The sequence below is a fragment of the Lytechinus variegatus genome, chromosome 17 (assembly GCF_018143015.1).
Source record: "Lytechinus variegatus isolate NC3 chromosome 17, Lvar_3.0, whole genome shotgun sequence".
Lineage (NCBI taxonomy): Eukaryota > Metazoa > Echinodermata > Echinoidea > Temnopleuroida > Toxopneustidae > Lytechinus > Lytechinus variegatus.
Window position 1 is genome coordinate 27134111 of NC_054756.1, and position 19323 is coordinate 27153433.

General features: G+C 38.0%; 1 protein-coding gene across 2 annotated transcripts; it reads left to right on the forward strand.

The window, feature by feature from the left end:
• Positions 1–509: 509 nt before the first annotated feature.
• LOC121430867 lies at positions 510–18733 on the forward strand. 2 transcript variants are annotated; one of them, XM_041628290.1, is made up of 5 exons: positions 510–733; positions 11861–12022; positions 13666–13869; positions 16087–16422; positions 16834–18733. In XM_041628290.1, exons 1-5 carry the CDS (start codon positions 682–684, stop codon positions 17016–17018), a joined length of 939 nt encoding a protein of 312 aa, XP_041484224.1. In that variant the 5' UTR covers positions 510–681; the 3' UTR covers positions 17019–18733. The 2 variants fall into 2 exon arrangements, with proteins under 2 accessions (XP_041484224.1, XP_041484223.1); XM_041628289.1 differs by lacking the exon at positions 510–733 and adding an exon at positions 1259–3767.
• Positions 18734–19323: the final 590 nt, after the last annotated feature.

Below are 19323 nucleotides of genomic sequence, written 5' to 3' on the forward strand. Positions count from 1 at the left end.
CCAAATTCCACACACTAATCGAAAGACCACCAACGTACTTCAACTCTGGGTTAAACAGTGTTACCCTAAACCTAACCCCTAGAAATGATCATAGTGCTGAGCCCCGCCCCCCCCAGTTTCGACACAGCCCCTCCCCTCTCATTTCTAATTCGTCTCCAACTCCCTCCTACTGTCCCCTGTGAGATTGAGCTTAATATGGCATGAGGAATACAAAGAAAACATTTTTGATTTGGCTTCAGCAAACACGAAACCGAGATTTTCTACGCCACGTGGCGACTCGTCGAGCCCACGAACATGCAAATATGTTTATCAACAAAAAGCTGTCACGTCGAGTACGAGTGAATTCCTCCGGGAGTGTCCGGACCATAAACAAAAACAGAACTTAATCAACACACACACGCACACACACACACACCCATACATCCACGCGCCATCACAGAACCACCTGCCCGATGGTTCGTTCTGATTGGTTAATAAAAAATACACACAGAGTCATGTCAGCTAGGGGAATCCCCCATACGTCATGAACTTTCCCACATGCAATGCAAGCGCCACGAGATATATAAATGTAAACAATCCGAAATTTCGTTCAGATTGTACAAGGCAGTCACATTGAGCAGTTGTGTTGGTCAGTGCTTACATTGTGTTTAAGAAACAAACAAGGATAACGTTACGTTGACCATGGAACAACGTAAATTGATGAGGAGGAGGATCATAAGTATAGATACATTTGGTAAGTTTCCATTTTTTTTACCTATTTTTTTATCATGTCGCGTGATCAGAATTATCGTCTATAAATTACAATACTCTGGGTTTTTTTGCTTGGAGAAATGATGTAACACACATGTAGCTCTAAACTTTTAAGAAAAAAAAGAGATTAAACTCTACACCTTTAAATTCAGTGCACAATGCCACGATGGAAGATCTGTAAAAGGTGCACCCGTTTAACTGACTGACATGCAAAGGTGACCCATTTCAGTTGGTCCAATGTCAATTCGTCCAATCGCCAACTCGTCTAATATCATTTGTGCTACCATCAGTTCGTCCAATATCCACACCCGATCCACACGTCTATAACCAGTTGGTCCAATAGCCATTTAGTCCACAACCATTTGGTCTGATTAGACTAGGTCTTAAATGTTTAATTGGGCGATATGAATGAAATAAAACGAATATTAGACCAGTGAGACGAAATGGTCAAAGACGAACTGGTGATTGGACGAAGTGGTGATTGGACCAAATGGTTATTAGACCTTATGGTTGATGGACGGAATGCCATTAGACTAAATGGAGGTAGACCATGTGGTGAGTGGACGAATTGGCAATTTACCCTCCAAAGGTTGCAGATATATAGGGCCTTTGTTTTCCGAGAGAGAAGTCTGTTTTGTTTCAAGTATGCCAAAACTCATTTTGTATACATGGGTATCTTATTGAATGCCATGCTAGGTTATTTATACATCCCCGTCTACTGTCCCACAAATAACTTTTAATGCGATCATTTTCATCTATTGAAATTCACAATAATGTTATCATTCACTATAACTAGATATGAAAGGTCTATTCCCATCATTTTTTTTAAATAAAGAATAGCTGACGGACTGTTGATAGTCTGCAGGAACAGACCATTGGTTTTCATAATTCGCATTGTGCATAATACAGAGTCTGAAGTGGTGAGACTAGGTATCGTGATACAGACAAAGCCTTTGGCGTGTAGTCTTCATGCTAGACATGTTTTGGTTGAAGTGTCAAATATGTTGCGCCTATGATGCACACCCCTGCACATAAAGCATACATCGTATTTAAAAAAAATATTGAATAAATGTATGCATTGTAGATGTTGACGTTACTAACAATCCACAGTGAAGTTTATAACTCAATTCATCTTTGTTATTTTTGTGTCGAGTGTTTCTACGAAGTTCAACCAGGGAAGTGAGTAAGCCTACTTCCAACATAAAATGATACGGTTAATTCGTAAACGCAGAATATGTCGAAATACTTAGCAAAGAAACCCCACATGTTTTCCATTATACACTAGTGGAAAAGTACTAGGCTTATATCTTAGCATTGGTATCAATATCGAGCATATCCAAATAGAGACGTCAATGAAGCATATCTTTGAACAAAAAGAGAAAAATTGGGGGGGGGGGGACTCAAAGTGAACAACATTTTATGAAGATTTTTTTTCTCTCCAAACTCACATAGAATTAAAAGCGACCAGACTCCGATGGACTTTGACCCTGTATGTAGGAGAGTTATATTTTTCACGCCGAGGGGCATTAAGGCAGAATAACTAAGGATATACTAAATATACTATAGAAAGTGTATATATTATCTATGAATCCTGGATGTATACCTTTCATAGATGATTGGAGTGTGAAAGAAGTCGCATTTCTCAGTCCCTGTCTGATATCTCCGTCGGATTTTACACATTTAAACATTTTATAATTCATGTTTAAGAAATATGAGTTTGTTATTCTAAATTCAATTTTGTTCTAATTATTGTTGAACTATTTGTTTCTCCGGTGTTCACTTTTCTTGTAAACCGCTTTTCATTTATACTGGTTTGGAATATCGGCTTTTAATCTAGAAGGTCATGTGTTCAAATCCCACCACCGACCGAGGCATGATGTCCTCTCATGAACCTGGCTACGAATGTGCACTCTCTTGCAAGGCATTATTAATTGCCACTCCCTACCCAGGAGTATAAATGGGCATGCGTTGGGATGCAAACGTCGTTGATTGTCTCCGACTTAATGATTATAGTGTCTTGACTCTTCATTGCTTGATTACTCCCCAGGGAGTGGAGATTTTGTATAGGCCTCTACTGTGCACGCTGTCATTCGGAATCTAAAGCGAAATTACATCATCACCATTGTTATCACTGTGATGTAAAAAAAAAACAGATGTGAAAAAATGAATCAACCCGATTGCTTTATCGTTTTTTTAGGCTTAAAAATGATATATTGACTTTTTATCGATTAGAATATGATACGTAAATTTTGTTGGTCAATCAACAGTCCATTCGGTCTGGTCTTTGGCAACATCAACAGTGTATAGGAAGACCTATTCCCTTCTCAAAATAATTGTTTTCGCTCTCACTAGTGTTCTGTGTTTATTGCGATATGGAGCTTCATGTATTTCGTTATTGATAGAGATCGTGATTATCATGAACTTCTCGAATTTATAGTGTTCCGACTGTTAACATCCTAAAAACACATGTATTTTCCATATTAGGCATGATCTCGTGTTATTTTTGCGCGCGCCGGTCGGAGGTCGGAGCGTGCGCCAATCGCTGAAATCACGCTATGTGTGTTTACATCAGAGTGCATGGGGGAATCCCCATTATCATCCAGTCTCGTGATCTTGTAGATGTCGCATTTTTTAGTATGGTCTCTGGGATCATTATTTATTCAGAGGATCGCTTGTATGGACTGCGTGAAGAAGGGAGTTAAAGATCTTGCAATAAATAAGCCTACGTTGTAATACGACCCAATCTTCCATTAAGGAGGCACCCACACTCTTCATTTATAATTAAGTCGCCTCGAAACTTATTTGTTTATTATTAAGTGTTTTTTATTGAGACAGTCTGCAAAACATCTTTAATGTATACGAATTCATTCTTCGTCTATTTTCCTCGGCGCATGGAGACGCCTATGGGCAGTGATATGTGCTAGATACGAACATCGCCGTGCTATTGTTCATGTATTATTATCAGGCCTTGACAAGGGGAAGTGATATTATTATGAGAATTTGCATTGTCATAACCGGTAAGTTTGTAATTTCTTGTTATGTTTCTTTTGTTCCGAACTGAGCAAAAACGTAGTGTTTTTTTTTTTCATCTGAAATTACAATAAATACACAAATTATTATACTCCGAAGAGAATTTCATACGTTGATACGTCCTCGCAACAGGTTAATGTTGCATGTATATAGTTAAGATGCTGCTGTTGTTTCATGCTGTTCTCCGGGTCTGTTATGCTCTTTCGAACGCGCGAAAATGATGGATGGTCACTGTCTTGGTGGCTGAACGAATATTCAAGCCGGACAATTCACCCGCCCAATGAATTGTTGATAGCTTCTCCTTCAGTGGCGTACCTAGAAATTTCCACAGGGGGGGGGGGGGCAAAATCGTCCGTCTAAAAATTTGACAACCAAAATAAAAATAAAAATAAAATGAAAATGGGTCTTCAATCACAAATAAAGGAGTTCGTACCTGGAAAAAAATTGACAAGCAAACAAAAAAAGGTCCTCAACCGGATAAAAAGGACATTTCGCACCAGAAAAAAAAATGACAAGCAAAAATCAAGTCTTCAACTTTTCAACTTCAAAGGAGGGGGGCACTGGTGGCTCGTCAGGGCGGGCAGGGATACGTCCCTTGCATGGGTTGTGACACGTCAGGGGGGGGCAGTCTGCCCCCCATAGGTACGCTAGTGTTCTCCTTGCATTATTTTCTCAACTCTAAGAGTGAAATGCCAAAATTGTCGAACAAAAGAGGAGGATTCAATTCAATTCGATTTTGGGCGGAGGGACCATCTTGACACAGTGATTAGGTTTGCTCTCCTCTTACCTGACCACAAACTGATGCAAAGGCGGCGGAAGCGGGGGGGGGGGGGGACGTGTCCCCCCCTAAATTTTGTTTTGATAACCTTTTTTTTTTTTTTTGGCTTGTCAATTTTTTTTCCTGCGTCCCCCCCTAAATTCACGTGGACCCCCTTGACACGTGTGTTGTCCCCCCCTAAAATTTAGGTTGATGACCTTTTTTTTTTTTTTTTTTTGCTTCTCAAAAATTTTTGGGGCGCTTGTCCTATTTTTTACATGTGTCCATCCCAAAATTTCAGGTGGACACCCCCTAAATTTATTGGCTTCCGCCGCCAATGAACTGATGCACTGGACAAACTGCTATTAATGTTGCCACGTACCTATATCATTTTTATGTCATTTTATGTAATGTTTGATATTGCTTTGTAATTTTGAATATGTTTGAAGTGCCGAATAAATAAATATTCAGATTTATTTGGCAAAATTTTAAGTCGATCATGAAGATGCAAAGCAAAATACATGTATGAGCAAGGACCTCTTAGAAGAGGCCTGTATTTTGTGTTTGAGAATACAGACTTTACTAATCCAAGTCGTTTATAAGTTGTAATTCTGATTTAGTTGTGAAAAAATACGATGATACATTTTATTTCGTTTTTTTTTTCTGGGGCGCATGATTTGAATAAGAAATTTTTACATAATTTATGCATTTGTGTTCATAATTACCCCCATCAGCGCACACGGTGATTTAGAACAGTTAAAAATTGTATCGAACAAAATAGATGTAATAAAATAGACGGTTTGTCAGAAATGTATCAATCCAAACATTAGCCACTGTTTTTTTTGTGTAAATGCTAGTGATATACTGTGAGACAAATCGTACGTCGCACTTACCACGAACCGTCCTCTCTTCGCACTTCGATGCGAAAGTTACTTTTGCAGAAAACGCATTTAAAGAAAAGTTTTTTTTAAACCAGCAATAAGTGCACCTACAAGGAGAGCAAATTATTTACCAGTGTCTTCGTTAAGAAGTTCTGGTTCCAAAATTTCATCCCGTATCTTTATATTTTCTTGAAGTTAATTATTTACGCCACAGTGGGCAACGTAACAGAGAGGACGGTTCGTGGAATAGATACAGTGCGCTTAACTTTCGCATCGAAGTGCGCAGAGAGGACGGTTCGTGGTGCGTTAATGAGTAAAAACTCATTTGGTCTAATAATTGTCGCTGATAAATCGAAGTCAATATCAACATCCATACTGATGGATTTCGCGAAAGCATTCGATCGGATCAATCAACATATCTTATTGCTAAATTATTTGAAATGCATGTTCGACCCTTTTTTAAGTAGTAAATGCCTTAAGTAATCGCCAGTAAACTGAAGTAAATGGACCAGTTATCGAAATCAAATGCAGTGTTACGGGTGTACCCTAAGGTACCAAACTTGGTCCCATTTTATTTTTGATAATGATAAATGACGCCTGTAGTGATATCACCTTGTCATACTTTGAATATAAAGGTGATTAATAACAATAGTAGAGTGCAGAATGAATAATCATATTCCACAAATACAAAATATAGCCTAATTGAATTACTTGAATCATGGACTTCTCAGAATGATATGTCACTCAATGTATCAAAATGTTACACAATGTAAATTTATTTTTTTCTTTCAAAGCAACCTCCCCAACTACACAGTAAAAACGCTGTTTAAGATTTTATACAACGCTGTTTACTATATGAACCTTACAGTAGTTGTTTAACAGTTTAAACAATCATGTCTAGTTTATTGAAGATTATATATTGAAAATTAAACTTTGTTGTATAAGATTTAAACACTTGTTTAAACTGTTTAAACAATTAATGTAAGGTTCATATAGTAAACAGCGTTGTATAAATTTTTTAAACAGCGTTTTACTGTGTACAATTAATTTACATAAATAACACCACAATTGTGTGAATACAAAGTCCCATAAATTATTATTCAGAATGAATTGTCAACCCCCAATATTTATTTATTATATGGACTCCGTTAGACTAAGATTTAGCTGTATAATGTGTGTACTGTCCTAACCTGAAATTAGACACAATGTTAAATGGGGTGGGAGCGTGGGGGCGTCGAGGTCTAGTGGTTATGACTCTTGTCTTTCAATCTGAGGGACGTGGGTTCGATTGCGAGCCATGGCGTATTTCATTCAGCAAGAAATTTACCCACATTGTTTTGCACGCATCCCAGGTGAGGTGAATGGGTACCCGGTATAGGAAGTAATTCCTTGAATGCTTGAGCCCTCAGGTACCCGAGCTTAAGCCGGTGTGATAATAAGGGCAAGGCCTATACAGTTTTCTGAACTCAAATATCTACCCTGGGTAAATATACCCATTCTCATTGCAAACGCCACAAGCCCCGCTATCTGCACACCACTATCATATCTTATCTAATTTCAGTATCTTATCTCAGTCTTGTCGGTATATTTCCAATTCGTCTAACGCCGATTCGTCCAATTGCCAACTCATCTACTACCATTTGGTCTATCATTAGTCCGTCTACTCACATTGTCCACTTTCAATTAGTCTGATGTCATTCCGTCTAATAGCCAGTTAGCCTAATAGCCATTTAGTCCATGTTAAACTAAAGTATTAATTGTGAAAAATGAACGACAAGAAAATGGGTATTAGACCAACTGGTTATAAGACAAAATGGTGATTAGACAAAGTGATGATTGGACCAAATGGCTATTGGACTAAATGGTTGTTAGACGAAATGTTGATGGATGGAATGGCATTAGACTAAATGAAGGTAGACCATGTGGTGAGTGGACGAATTGGCAATGTCTTGTCTTATCTTGTCATATAACTATCCAAATCATATCTTATGTCATCTTATCATCTTGCCTCGCCTTATCCCTGGCTCGTCGTGTCTCTTCTTTCTTCTTGATAACGTCTCAGTATTTTACACACACGTCCTCTTGTCTTCTGGTCTCATTATAATATCATTTTCTTGCATATATCCCGCGGCCGTCTGCAAATCGCAGTGTTGAAACGGGATGCATTTCGCAATATCATTATCATGTGGGAATTCCCGCAATATTGTGAATCAGCTCCGACAGTACCTGGAGAAGAGCAGCGCAGCATGATTGTGGCGATTGTGATAACAGGGAGGGACATGAGGGGGTGGGATGTTCCATGAGGCCGATTTTTCCTCACATTTTATTTTCTTTAATCAATATGTTTGTCTATATGTCGATGTATTGAATACTTCTAGCCTTTCCTACTCGAATAATTATTCTTAGATATTAACTGAACCACCCCATTTGTTGACTATATAGTTGTGGTTATGAGATAAAACCGATCCCGTGGACCCTCGGCCGGCCTTGTGGGCCCTCGACCGGCCACGTGGGAAAACCGCTGTAACGGAGAATATCATACACGTTTATTGATGAGACAGAAATGTCGTAAGGGGGGGGGGGGGTGAAGTGTACGGCACATCCTCAATTTTTTTCTGACGGGGGGAGGTCTCTAATACATGCCCTTCCCTAAAATTTCATTTGTGTCTTGTATTTCGTGTGGTGTCGGGCTCGACTTTTCAAAATAAATCATTTATTGACGTGTGTCGCTCGCTATGCTCTCTCGTAAATCTGTATTCAGGATATGGTTGAGGAAGGCATCGATCAACTAGTGTAATCATGTTAGCTATAGATGATGATAACCATTTCAGGGGCGTCGATCCATTTTTCAGATTGGGGGGCAAAATCATTAACGTTCCAAAGGCGCTGGATCGTACAAGAGTAACAAGACACCCACATATACACACGCACACACACACACATATATATATAGATATATATGACTCATGAGACACAGACACGTATCTCACCAACAAATTAATGCGAGCGCGAAGCGCGAGCTGATTTTTTTTAGTATACTGGCAGGGAAAGCGTGCCTGTTTAGAACTGTTTGTAGTAACTCATGAGGAGGATACATATCTCACTACACAGGTAGTACGAGTGCCGAGAGTGAGCTAAAATTTCTTTATATTCTGACCTGAAAGCTTGATATTCTAAGCATTTTTGGTAACAATGATTAAGATTGGTATCTAAAAGAAGAATAGATGCGAGCGCGAAGCGCGAGCAGAAAATTTTGATTTTTCGATTTGAAAAGAATGACAGTTTAATGGACGTTTTTGATAAAGAACAAGATATATATCCAAGAAAAGATGAATGCAAATCGAAGCCGGGGTTCTATTGAGGCTTTAAAGTGAAAACAGGACATTTGCATTCACCTATAATAATCATGAGAACTGGGTTTTTGCTACAGAAATGATGCGAGCGCGAAGCGCGAGCTGAAAATTTTTATATTCCAATCAGTAAAGCGGGCATTTTGAGCACGATTTTAAATAAAGAACGAGTTGTGTATCTCATTCTCGCCGCTTGCTGAACCTTACAATCTTGTTTTTTTTTTTTGCCATATCCGGAATTATTGGGGGGGCAAAATGATATGTTTGCCCCCCAATATTTTCATTGGTGGGGCGATCGCCCCCCCTGCCCCCCAGGATCGACGCCTCTGAACCATTTACTTTTGGCCACCGAGATTCCTGCACCGTTACAAGTTATATGACATAAACCGTACTCGGGACCGTACTCATGATACTCATCCTGTGTAGCCGTACCATATTATGGTAGAGATTTTGACGACAATAAGACAAAAAGTTAGTTGACTGAGAGATGCAGAAGTGGCGACTGATTAACAGAATCTATTTTACCGTCTCCACGGCTTATATATAGCATTTTGATCATGAAATGAAATGTCACAAAATTAATTTCACGAAACCAAGTTTACACGTTAAAGTAAATTATTCTTATGTCTTTTATTACAAGGATTTATAGAAAATGACCTAGTAACATTTAGCTAAGCGATTAATCACTTGGGCTGATATTGACAAATCGGCAAATTTGTCATAAAGGCACTACAAACATGGTTCCATTATGTATTCATTTTCAATATCAAGTTCTATGTAAAAAGAGTAAGGGATGAGTGGGGCGTCGTGGTCTCTAGTGATTAAGACACTTGTCTTTTCAAGCTGAGGGACATGGGTTCGAATCGCTGCCTCGGCATGTTTTCCTTTAGCAAGATATTTCCCCTCTTTGCGCTGCACTCAACCCAGGTGAGGCAAGTGGGTGCCGGCGGGAAGTAATTGCGCACCGGGATCCTCGCTAGCTTAGCCGGGGTAATATAAAAATTTCCTCTTGCATGAGCACCCAACAAAGTGGATATACGTGCGCTATATAAAACCTATGTTATTCATTAATAATAATAATAATAATATAGGGTATTTATATTGCGCACATATCCACCTTGTTAGGTGCTCAAGGCGCTCCTATATTACCATTACCCGGCTAAGCTATAGGCGTTCATAGCGCACACAGCTTTTTAAGGAATTACTTCCTACCGGTACCCATTTACCTCACCTGGGTTGAGTGCAGCACATTGTGGATCAATTTCTTGCTGAAGGAAATTACGCCATGGCTGGGATTCGAACCCACGACCCTCTGTTTCAAAGTCCGAAGACTAATCCACTGGGCCACAACGATCCACATTATTATCATTATTATCATTATTTTATTATTATTACTATTATTATCAAGATAACGTAAAACGGTGCGAAGAATTTAAAGCTTGTGATTTGCGGAAGGAACAATGATAAGATTTGTATTAAATGGAGACCTAGAGCTGTGCCGAAATTATTACTGATTTGTACCGATTTAAGGCCTGGACACACCGCCCGAGCGTTAATTGTTGGAGCGGTCGTGGAGCAGAGAGATAAAAATCATCACCACTCGCTACCGTTCACCATTTTCGATTTCGATTGTTATTTTTTTGTTTTCGATTTTTTCCCCAATTTTGTGAACGAAATTTGATCCTCTCTCCCTACCGCTCCACGACCGCTCCAACAACGCTCGGGCGGTGTGACCAGGCCTTAAGATTGAATAAACACCCCTCGTGAGAAACATGGATGATATATACACTCTTAATTGTAATTTGATGATTACTGAATAATTATGACTCACATTATTACATGTACCTGGAAATTCCCCACACTCAGTGTGTGATGTGGAAATTTCCACAAAACACGGAAAAGGTTTTCTTCGTTATAACTTTATTTTTCAGTGAAGAGGCTTGTCGGTACACAATGGAAAATATTCATGGGTGATTTTCTTTTGTGGGGGTTATGTTTGGTCCTGAAAAGGATCGTCCGAACAAGACATTCCAAAAAGTATTTTCTGTTCTCTTTCATTCATTCATTCATTCATTCATTCATTCATTCATTCGATCGTTCATTCATTCATTCATTTATTCATTCATCCATCCATTCATCCATCCATCAATAGAGTATTTTATTTCACTTTTGTTTATCTAATTCATTCATTTGTTCAACTATTTCTTTATTAATACAGGCAAAAATAATTATTACTACTACTACTACCACCATTACTACTACTACTACTACTACTACTACTACTACTACTACTACTACTACTACTACTACTACTACTACTACTACTACTACTACTACTACTACTACTACTACTACTACTACTACTACTACTACTACTACTACTACCGCTACTACTACTACTACTACTACTACTACTACTACTACTACTACCGCTACTACTACTACTATACTACTACTGCTATACTACTGCTGCTGCTACTGCTACTACTACTACTACTACTACTACTACTACTACTACTACTACTACTACTACTACTACTACTACTTCTACTACTACTACTACTACTATACTACTACTACTACTACTACTATCATACTACTACTACTAATGCTACTACTACTACTACTACTACTACTACTACTACCGCTACTACTACTACTATACTACTACTGCTACTACTACTGCTGCTGCTACTGCTACTACTGCTACTACTACTACTACTACTACTACTACTACTACTACTACTACTACTACTATAGTACTACTATACTACTACTACTACTACTATCATACTACTACTACTAATGCTACTACTACTACTACTACTAATACTACTACTACTACAACAACAAATACTACCAATGATACTACTACTGCTGCTACTACTGTAACTACTGCTGCTGCTGCTACTATTATTATACAAGACACTGTACAACAACAATGGATACCCTCATGCCACTGCCATTTTGACAGCAGTAGTAGTAGCAGTGACCCACTGCTACTATACTGCTGTCAAAATGTTGATAAAATATCATCTATAACATCTATATCCTTATTTATATTATCATGAATTGTCTCTATCTCCTTTTAGCCGTTCTTGTGGTGTGTACTGTGGGCTGTTGGAGCTCGGCCTCCGGTGAAGGTATACCAGACAAGACAAGAAACATAACAGTAACATGGGGCTACGCGGTGGTGAATATTCCATGTTCGGAAGATTACGATCTTTCGACACAAAAGACCATCTTTTGGAAAAGTGAGTATTATACGATGATTTATTTGACATCTTCATATCGAATGAATTAATTAAGATGATAAGTTTCTTGATTGCCGTGTGAGGTTGCATATGCTTGGGTGGATCCAGGCGTTCTAAAGGTAAGGGGTGGGGGTAATTGTGCTAAGAAATTGACACGCCTAATGAATTCAAAGCATAACTAAATCTTGTTTTTTCTATTTTTGTGGAAAATATCTTTTTATATCATGTTTTCAATGATTGACATTCGGAAAGAATATATATATATATATATATATATATATATATATATATATATATACTAGTATATACATATTTCCCTCTGATCATGTGACAAAAGTAATTTCAATAGGAAAACATATCCCTGCAAATACCTCTGTATATTTTTCGATATACTTTCATGGGTGCAGAACTGCGCATGCTCATGCTCGATATTTTCTCTCAACGTTGACAAATGATTGTCTCAAACGGGTTTTTTAGTGTACATCAGTCTATGGTACACATACACGAATGCCTGAACACTTGAAAGTAAATTATCGTAGAGTGGATGGGTGGGGTCCTGCATAATCTGTTGTAATTTAGCAACGACTCTTTCTAGGTAGAGATCATCAAGGGAAGGTAAGTCTAACCCTAAAAGCGTTATACAATAATTTTTCGGGGTTGATATAGCTTCTTCAAGTCGCATTTTGCTGCATTGGCAAAATAACACACAATATTATGCATCAGGACACTCTGGATGATAGACTTGTAGAAAAGAACAATGATTCTGCCTTGAAGCTTTTTCAAGGATCTTACAGGATAAAGCCTCTGATTTGCTTTTTTCTGCAGTGTTACAATACTATTAGACCAGTTTAGTGAATTACATATAATCGTACTTAAGTATTTGGATTATTTGACATGTTCTACTTCTTCACCGTGAAATGTAACTGTCTTATGGACAATAGACTTTCATCTGAAGCCTACCATCAACTATTTAGTTTTCGATACATTCAAAATAAGGACATGATCATCATACCATTTGAAACAATTTCCAATTGTTCTGGTATAAGCTTCAGTATCATCGTCTGAAATGTAATGTGCGATTACGGTATCATTAGCATATTTGATGATACTACACTGGTTTGAGGAGCATCGACAGTCACTTGTGTATAAAGAGAAGAGTACTGGGGACAGCACACACCCATGTGGTGCTCCTGTATTCAGGATGTTTCACACTAGACTGCACATTACCCATTATCACTATCTGACGTCGATTGCTGAGAAAGCTTTGAATCCATAGAGTGATCTGAGGGGGCACATTGAAAGCGATTGGGGAAAAGTAAAAGTAAAGTATTGAAGTAAAATACAAGCCCAAATGACTTGAAAAAAAAACGCTGTGGAAATGGGTCTAGATTACAATGCAGGTCATCATACAGGATCCGTATACTGGCAATATAACTAAATAGTGATTGCCAGTCCAACCTCGGACAAATAGTTCCCACTAAACTTTTCTCAAAGCCTGATGTATAAATAAATATAAATATCTATTTATCTATCTATATATATATATAAATTATGTATGCTGTCATTGTAACTACAGTTTCTAGTGAATGGCAAAAAATAATTATTTTGTCTAAAGATTATCCTCTCTTTTTGTTCTTTTACAGAAAATGAAAGCAGTTTCGTCACACGGTTTAACGAGGGAGTGAAATATACCGGTGCAAACTCGAATTTGACGAAACTAAATGATGACGGTTCGCTTTCACTCCGGAGTGACTACCGTGCAGCAGGAAAATACGAGTGCGTCTTTGTGCGACCGAACATGCCGAACAAGTCATACGCCAAAACTTGGACGACGGTCAGAGTTAAAGGTAGGTAAATGCCGTTGACGAGATTTAAGTCATGAAACGCTCGCTTGATAACCAGTTAGTTTTTAAAGTCAAAAGGAAAAGGAACCGTATAGTTCACTTATCAAAATAATTTGGAAATTTTCTTACTTGGACGCAGAATACCAGGGACGCAGAATCGCAGGCACGTGCCCCTTAAAATTTCCCCATAGAAAAAAAAGCTCTTTTTTCAAAATGGAAAGTGCCCTTTTAAAAAATGAAATACCCTTAAAGTAAAACATAATACATTTAAAGTTAGAAATTTTTTCGGCTTCCGCTTCGTGCTCGCATCAATTATTGTTTAGTTAGGTACCCATTCTATTCCTTGTTACAAAAAATTCTTAGAATGTCAATTTTCCAGGTTAGAAAATTAAAAAAATTGTTTGCTCGCGTGTTTAGCTGGCATCAATTATTGTTAAGTAAGGTACTCATCCTGTTCATGGCAACAAAAAATGCTTAGAATGTCAAATTTTTAGGTTTGAATACTGAATATTTTTTGGCTCGTGTTTCGCGCTTTTAAGTTACTCGTTCTGTTCCTGGTTACAAAACATGCGGAGCGTGTTCAGTTTTCACACTCGCATTATTCGATGGTGAGGTATTTCTCCTTGACATGAGTCACTAAATGCAGTCTTTCAAGTGTTCACGCAGATTATTCATACAAAGATGCATAGAATGTTCAGGTTTTGGTCGGAAATAAAAATTTTCAGGTCGTGCTTTGCGCTCACATCAATTGTTTGGTTAATATTTCCATCCTCTTCATGGTTACAATCGAGTTTTCAGCTCGCGCTTCGCACTCACATTTTTGAATTGGTGAGAGATGTTTCCTATTCATAGATCACTGCGAACTGTCTTTATTAATAGGTCTTTTTGCTGGTCAGTATATAAAAATATTAGCTCGCGCTTCGCGCTCGCGTTAATTCTTAAAATATAAACAGATCTTTTTTTTCATGTTTACGAAAACTGCTTGGAATGTTTCCTTTTCATGTATGATTATATGAAATGTTCAAACGTTTGAGTTCGTGATTTGCGCTCGCAACATCTCACAAAGATGCTCTTTTAACTAATTTTAACAGTAATCAGCGCCATAATTGACCAAAAAGCGAGTTTTACAACTTCATATTTGAAATTTTCCCAAACCGCTCACTCGTGGCAATATGAAACCGAATAAAAATCTTATCAATCAGAAATTCCTTTAAAAAAGTTGCTCAGTTTAAATTACTACAAAAACACACGACTTCATCACACAGATGTTAATCTCATGGTGAAAATACACCTTTGCCCCCAAATGCCCATTTTGCAATTTTGACATTTGCCCTTTTTTGGCTTGCCCCCTCCCAACGAAACGACGTTCCGCTGCCCCTGCAGAATAGCCTCGCATACATTGTATATGGATAATGAGTTTCAATCGCTGGGGAATGGCGTATCGAGCCAAAAAATTTGAGAGGGCAAGATATGACTTATCGGGCAAAATTGATAAAATGTTGCGGGCGAGCAGAATGAGTGAGCAAACATTTTGCCATTTTGATTTTAAAAATCCAATTATGTGATAGATGGTGACATAGTATTTAGAAATTTCACCCTTTTCTTTTTCCTTTTCTCTTTTGTTTTCGTGGTGGTATTTTTTTTCAGGGAAGCGCCCCAAGCCCCCATGTGTACGCTACTGCGGGGAGGGGGGGGTGGGGTAAATACTCCATTAAAACATTGCTCCCATTTTACCCCTTCCTTTAAAGACCCTGGTGCTACCACTGCAGCTTCACAGTCCCATCTCTGTCCATCAATAATAATTTAAAAAAACTTAATTGAAGCCTCTGCCTCTTGATTGGCTATTGAATTACAGCAGTATCTCTACAGGTTTTTGTCTCCGTATAGGCCTGTGCCTTGTGATAATAATGTCCTCTATGACTGCAAATTGTGATTTTGGTTTTGAGTGGTATTTTATTCCTCTTTACAAATATCGTAAATAACAAAATATAATCAACGTGATAAGAATAATCATTTAAAACAGTTACAAAAAGTTCATCAATTTTCATCAATCAAAGTAGAAATCTCAAGAAGACATAATTTTGAAATAAACATAAGAATTAGAGAATTTTATATACTTAAGTAAGTTATAAATGATTTTTTACCTAAGTAATTTATGAGTAAAATAAATATTCTAGAAGGGAGAAATTAAATATTTTTTCCTGCTCTTGTTTATAACAGAACCCCCTCTTCGAGTAAAGGAGTGCAACACGACAGATAACGGATCCTCGACTTGCAAAAGGTTTGTTCCGAACGGGACCGAAACGCTCCGGTTCACGCTTATCAAGGGCGGAGTCGGCGCGACATCGAACATCACATTCAAGGTCGACCAATCCACCGACGACATCGGAGTCGAAGAGGAAGGGCCGATGAATAAGACCGACAATGATGACGGCTCCGTTACGATCACGAATAGGTATGGAGTTGACGTCACTGGTCTCGTGTCGACGACCGAAATCCAGTTCTTGCTCGTGGACGGACAGAGGACGGAAGAGTATCGTGTGGTGCTCATGAAAGGTGCGATTTGTTTCCATACATATGAGTGCATGGGTGAGAATGAAAAGGATGATGATGAGGATGATGATATTGATGATTGGGATAATGGTGATGATGATGATGATAATAAAAATGATATTGATAATAATATAAATAATATTAATGAGAATAATTATAATGGCGACACAAATATTATTTTCTTCATAACAATGGTCGTTGCTTCTCTTCTTCAAAAAATGTTCATATAAACGACTAAATGTTAACATTTCCATTCAACATTAATGGGCTGAACAGAATGAAAGGAAGTTAGTCAAACATTACTTTTATATTAAAAAAATGTATTTTGGCTAAAGAATTGAGGACATTTGTAATTGTAAAGTTTGAAATAACTCCCGGAATTAACAAAATAATCTCTCTTTTCACTCCATACAGCTGATGAAAGGATAGGCGATGCAGGCCCTCAGTTCAGCGCTGGAAAAGCAGCTGGAATCGCATTTGGCGTAATTGCTTGCGTTATTGTCTGCATTATTGTCATTGGAGTCATTGTGTGGAGAAAACGGAAACTATTTTACCGACAAGCCAGAATTCAGTATAACCCGCCAACTGTCGAGATTTAAGAATGAGTTGCAGTATGAAATTCGGAACCGAAATCATGTGATCGACATGTGATGCGGAAGCTATGGCTTATGAACCACTAGAAGGTACGGGGTTCGAGTCCCGTTATACGCAGCTCTTATAAAGGATCATCTTCTTTGTGCGCACTAACAGTACTAAGGTATCGAAAATGAATAACTACAAGACAGTAGTAAGGATTCATTCATTCGTGCGTACGATGTGTGTGCAGTGATCGGAGGAAACGTGAGAGTAGTATGTTGCCATCGAAACTCATTTAGAACCCCCTCTTACCACCCACGGAAGCAGAGACGTTATCATCGCAACATGCTATTAGCACCCGTGCGTAATAACGGACGAATTTTACGTGATTCTGAATGTTCCGGGTTCGAATCTGAATTGAAGTCTTTCCGATGGTGCTCATTCCGCGGTTGAAAGGTTGGTTCATAAGATGTGAATTCATGTTCACGGTGTGATATGAGATGCAACGGTTGAGACGTCCTACCAAGGTCGCTATCTAAAGGATGACAGTAAGTAGTCTGTAGACACAGACCTGGGCCGTTGTTTTGCAATTGGCATGTAGTGCATACTATAGAGTCTGAAGTAGTGAGACTAGATTTACTATGTACTGTGACTGCCTTTATTTCATAGATATTTCAGATAGTTTGGAGTCTAGCCTTCACTCCAGACATAGTAAATGAATTGATTAAAGTGTCATCTTTGAGTCTGTGCTTGCAGACTAGACAGATGCGTGCAATAGAACATTGGCTGTAAACCCAGCGCTGATTTTCACATTGTCTCACCACTCTGTCAGAAATCAGTACGATTTCAGTTTTTCTGGTATATGATCCATGGTAAAATGTGGGTTTTTAGCAGAGTAAGCGAAGATGAGTCCGTGAGAAAAGCTATAGTCACAGAAATTGTGTTTACGTTGATCCCAGCTTACAAGAAAACTTATCCTAAGTACCAAGAGATTAGACGAGTTTCATGTATTGGTTTCCGACAGGGATACATCATGTCGCCGTTGTGTTTTTATATCGACGTTGACAGGGTTATGGCGACAATGATGTTGCTCAGAACCGACTCTGAGGGGGGAATCCTTTCAATTTACCCATGTTAACGGGAAAAAAAATGACACCACATATTTATTTGAAGATTGATTCAAAATCAACCAAAGCTGGTGTTGACAACTTTCATGAATCGTGTATAAACCAAACGGAGTTTCATCCTTTCATGAGTGTATATGTAAAAAAAAACCACTCAATTTAACACTACTGATTTAGATCTATTTAAAAAAAACAATTGTGCTGCATTATAACAAGGCCAGATACTTTGGTGCGACTGCTTTAGAAATGTTCACGCTATGCATAGTTTGGGGTAATTTTATATATGCATCTTTTTAAAAATACTTAAATGCAGAGTTTCTTTTATGAATAATCAAGACATCAAAGTTGGTGCTTATCTCATTAAATTTCAAACCACCATGATCATGCGCAGAGTGAAACTACGAAATGGCTGAAAGGCCTAAAACGAAAATTCCCCACTTGTCAAGGTGCGATGGAGCACGACTATAAAGTTTCATCAGTCCCTATAGGACCCGTAAAGGGGCTTTCACAATCGGTCTTACGATCGTTTGCGATCATTTGGTCACAATATTATGTTGCACACAGTCGCATCGGTTGTAAGATGTCGCACCGCCAATTGTGAAAGGGGCTTCACACTAATGTGTGTGCATAGGCCTTCATTGTAGACAATCAATCAATCAATCAATCAATCATCATCATCATCATCATCATCATCTTCATCATCATCGACATCATTATCTATTCTTGCCTGTACAAGCCCTTTGAACTTTTCCGTGATTTGAATTCATTATTATTATTTCTCCAGGAAATTCTTTCAAATTTCTCGTGAATGTAAAATTATTATTCATATTTATCACGTACATAAAAGCTCACATGGAATTTTGACTGATTTTATTGAAAGGAATGTTCTAATATTCGTAAATGTGATAGATAATCCACTTTCGTAGGTTGTACAGAATTCAATTTGTATATATTAGTATTTATCAATCCGTTATTTATCATGAGTTTCGCTGGGTTGTTAAAAAAAACTCTTCAAAGTGTGCTATTTTACAAATGAGTAATATCAACACCACCGGAAATGTTATTGTACAATTTTGTTATTTGTTTATTGAAATGTAACAAAAATCCATAACATCATGCAGTTATAATAACAGAATTGGACGAGTTAGGTTGTTTAAAAAAACCTAGATATCAATCTTTGAATTCAAAACAATTTCAAATAAAT

What these genes read in the sequence shown, in the direction of transcription:
- LOC121430867 (XM_041628289.1), top strand. Translation starts at nt 3,701, where the DNA reads ATGTATTATTATCAGGCCTTGACAAGGGGAAGTGATATTATTATGAGA. An exon ending in AATTTGCATTGTCATAACCG is followed by an intron (nt 3,768 to 11,860) that starts GTAAGTTTGTAA and finishes ATCTCCTTTTAG; the next exon opens with CCGTTCTTGTGGTGTGTACT. An exon ending in GACGACGGTCAGAGTTAAAG is followed by an intron (nt 13,870 to 16,086) that starts GTAGGTAAATGC and finishes TGTTTATAACAG; the next exon opens with AACCCCCTCTTCGAGTAAAG.